The following is a 354-nucleotide window of genomic DNA, read 5'->3' as shown; positions in this document are numbered from 1 at the left end:
AGGGCAGTGCCAGCAGGCCAGGAGCACGCCGAGCCGTCGGAGTCCTGTCCAGAATACCCGTGGGCGGTCAGGACACGGCGTCTGCGGGTCTCTGCTGGCCTGGGGGTGGCCGGGCAGGAGCCTGAACTCCGACCCTGCCCCTCAGGTCGACGACATCCTGGGAGAAGGCAGCGATGACAGCGACACCGAGAAGAAGCCGCCTGAGGAGCAGGAGCGGGAGGGGGGGCCCCCGCCCGGGGAGCCAGAGGCCCGAGGGGCCCCGGGGGAGCGGGCACAGGCCTCATCTTCATCTGGCGAGAGGAGTGTGGCAGGCTGCCAAGGGCCCCGGGGGGGGGGCGGACGGGGGGGGGGGGG

General features: G+C 73.4%; 1 protein-coding gene across 2 annotated transcripts in view; it reads left to right on the top strand.

Moving 5' to 3' along the window:
• CTDP1 (CTD phosphatase subunit 1) overlaps positions 1-354 on the top strand; it is a gene marked incomplete in the record, with an annotated part of 42,801 nt that overhangs the window by 34,821 nt on the left and 7,626 nt on the right. Inside the window, 1 exon segment of one of the 2 annotated variants that reach the window (XM_014583082.2) lies at positions 146-325. Coding sequence (XP_014438568.1) covers positions 146-325 — 180 coding nt within the window. 2 annotated transcript variants of the gene reach the window in all.

The sequence above is a fragment of the Tupaia chinensis genome, unplaced genomic scaffold, assembly GCF_000334495.1.
Source record: "Tupaia chinensis unplaced genomic scaffold, TupChi_1.0 Scaffold144022_1, whole genome shotgun sequence".
Taxonomy (NCBI): domain Eukaryota; kingdom Metazoa; phylum Chordata; class Mammalia; order Scandentia; family Tupaiidae; genus Tupaia; species Tupaia belangeri.
Note: the sequence above shows the minus strand (reverse complement) of the source record. Positions and strands in the feature narration are given on the sequence as shown.